The sequence below is a fragment of the Equus asinus genome, chromosome 17 (genome assembly GCF_041296235.1).
Source record: "Equus asinus isolate D_3611 breed Donkey chromosome 17, EquAss-T2T_v2, whole genome shotgun sequence".
NCBI lineage: Eukaryota > Metazoa > Chordata > Mammalia > Perissodactyla > Equidae > Equus > Equus asinus.
Window position 1 is genome coordinate 24939061 of NC_091806.1, and position 1606 is coordinate 24940666.

At 37.4% G+C, this 1606-nt stretch overlaps 1 protein-coding gene across 1 annotated transcript; it reads right to left on the reverse strand.

The window, feature by feature from the left end:
- Positions 1–370: 370 nt before the first annotated feature.
- Positions 371–1309, reverse strand: LOC139040714 (olfactory receptor 8K3-like). The gene has a single exon (XM_070487476.1). The coding sequence runs from the start codon at positions 1307–1309 to the stop codon at positions 371–373; it is 939 nt and encodes a 312-aa protein (XP_070343577.1).
- Between the last annotated feature and the right edge of the window lie 297 nt (positions 1310–1606).

Here is a 1606-nt window from a genome sequence, read left to right on the forward strand (position 1 = left end):
ACATAGACACTAGAAAAGTTATTCTAAAGGTTGAGAATAACACAAAAGTCATGTTAACTTCCCTTCTTTACCTACTATTCTTTCTCACTCCCACGCAGCATACCCACTCTACTCATTTATTCTTATGGTCTATAGTCCCTAACCTATTCCACTGAATTTTAAAATTTGTTAAGTTATTATGTTTCACCTCTCCCTGACGAAGGCAAAGATTTTTACTGTTTTCTTCACCTATGTATTTATTGCACTTAGAGGTGTGACTTGAACATAGAGGGCAATCTCTAAATATATGATGAGCTTATTTGTGTTTGCTTTTTCCTCTGAAGGCACACAAAGCAAGTTTAAAGTCATAAAATAATTTAGACCATTCACTTTAAGAAAAGGTATTGCATATTTTTTTCAACACCTTATGTAGGGAATATTTAACATCTGTGTTCCTCAAGCTATAAATCAAGGGATTTAACATAGGAATAACCAGTGTGTAAAATATGGAAGCCACTTTATCAGTGTCAAAGGAGTGAATGGACTTGGGCTGTACATACATAAATGCTAAAGTCCCATAGAACACTGTGACCACTGTCAGGTGGGATCCACAGGTGGAGAAAGCCTTGCGCCTACCTTCAGCAGAATTAATCCTGAGAATGGCTCTGAGAATGAGCAGGTAAGACACAAGTACTACTGGAAGGGATATCAAATCAAAACCTGCTAATATCAGAATAATCATTTCAATTTCCCATGTGTCTGAGCAGAGCAAAGATAATAAGGGGAGACAGTCACAGTAGAAATGATGGACAGTATTGTAGCCACAGAAGGACAAATTAAAAATCTTTATGGTGACTAAAAGAGAAGCAAATGTGCTGTAAAGATATGGCATTGCCACCAGCACCCTACATACCCTTTGTGACATGATGACTGTGTAGAGCAGAGGGTCACAGATGGCCACACAGCGGTCATAGGACATTGCTGACAGAATAAAAAGCTCACTATTAATAAACATGAGAAAGAAAGCTAGCTGTGTAGCACAAAAATAATAGGATATTGAATTTTGATCCATAATGAAATTTACTAACATTTTGGGTCCCACGGTTGTTGAATAACCAAGATCAGTGAAAGCCAGGTGTCTGAGGAAAAAGTACATGGGCGTCTGTAGCTTGGAGTCCATCTTCGTGAGGATGACCATGCCCAAGTTGCCCACCACTGAGATCATGTAGATCATGAGAAACAGCACAAATAATGGAGCCTGCAGCTCAGGACGGTCTGTGATTCCTGTGAGAATGAATTCATTCAGCACTGTTAGATTGGATTTTTCCATCCAGGTTCATCAGAAACCTATTCTGGATAGAGACATGAGTATAGTCAGTAACTTTCATGTAATATAATGTGGTAATTTTTTAGTATACAAAGTTGTTATAAATAAAATAAACCAAAATTTACCATTGAGACTCTAATAAAATAATCCACCTCCTACAAATAAAACACACATATTTAGTAATAGAAACAAAAGTAGAGATAGAGTTGGAGTTAGAGATTTGTGGTTTTCCATTAGACAAACTTTGTCCCCCAAAAAGCACTTGGTAATACTTGGAGGCATTTTCGTTGTCACACCTGG

Excerpts from the sequence above, each read along its gene's own strand:
- LOC139040714 (XM_070487476.1), bottom strand. The coding sequence starts at position 1,309 with ATGGAAAAATCCAATCTAACAGTGCTGAATGAATTCATTCTCACAGGA.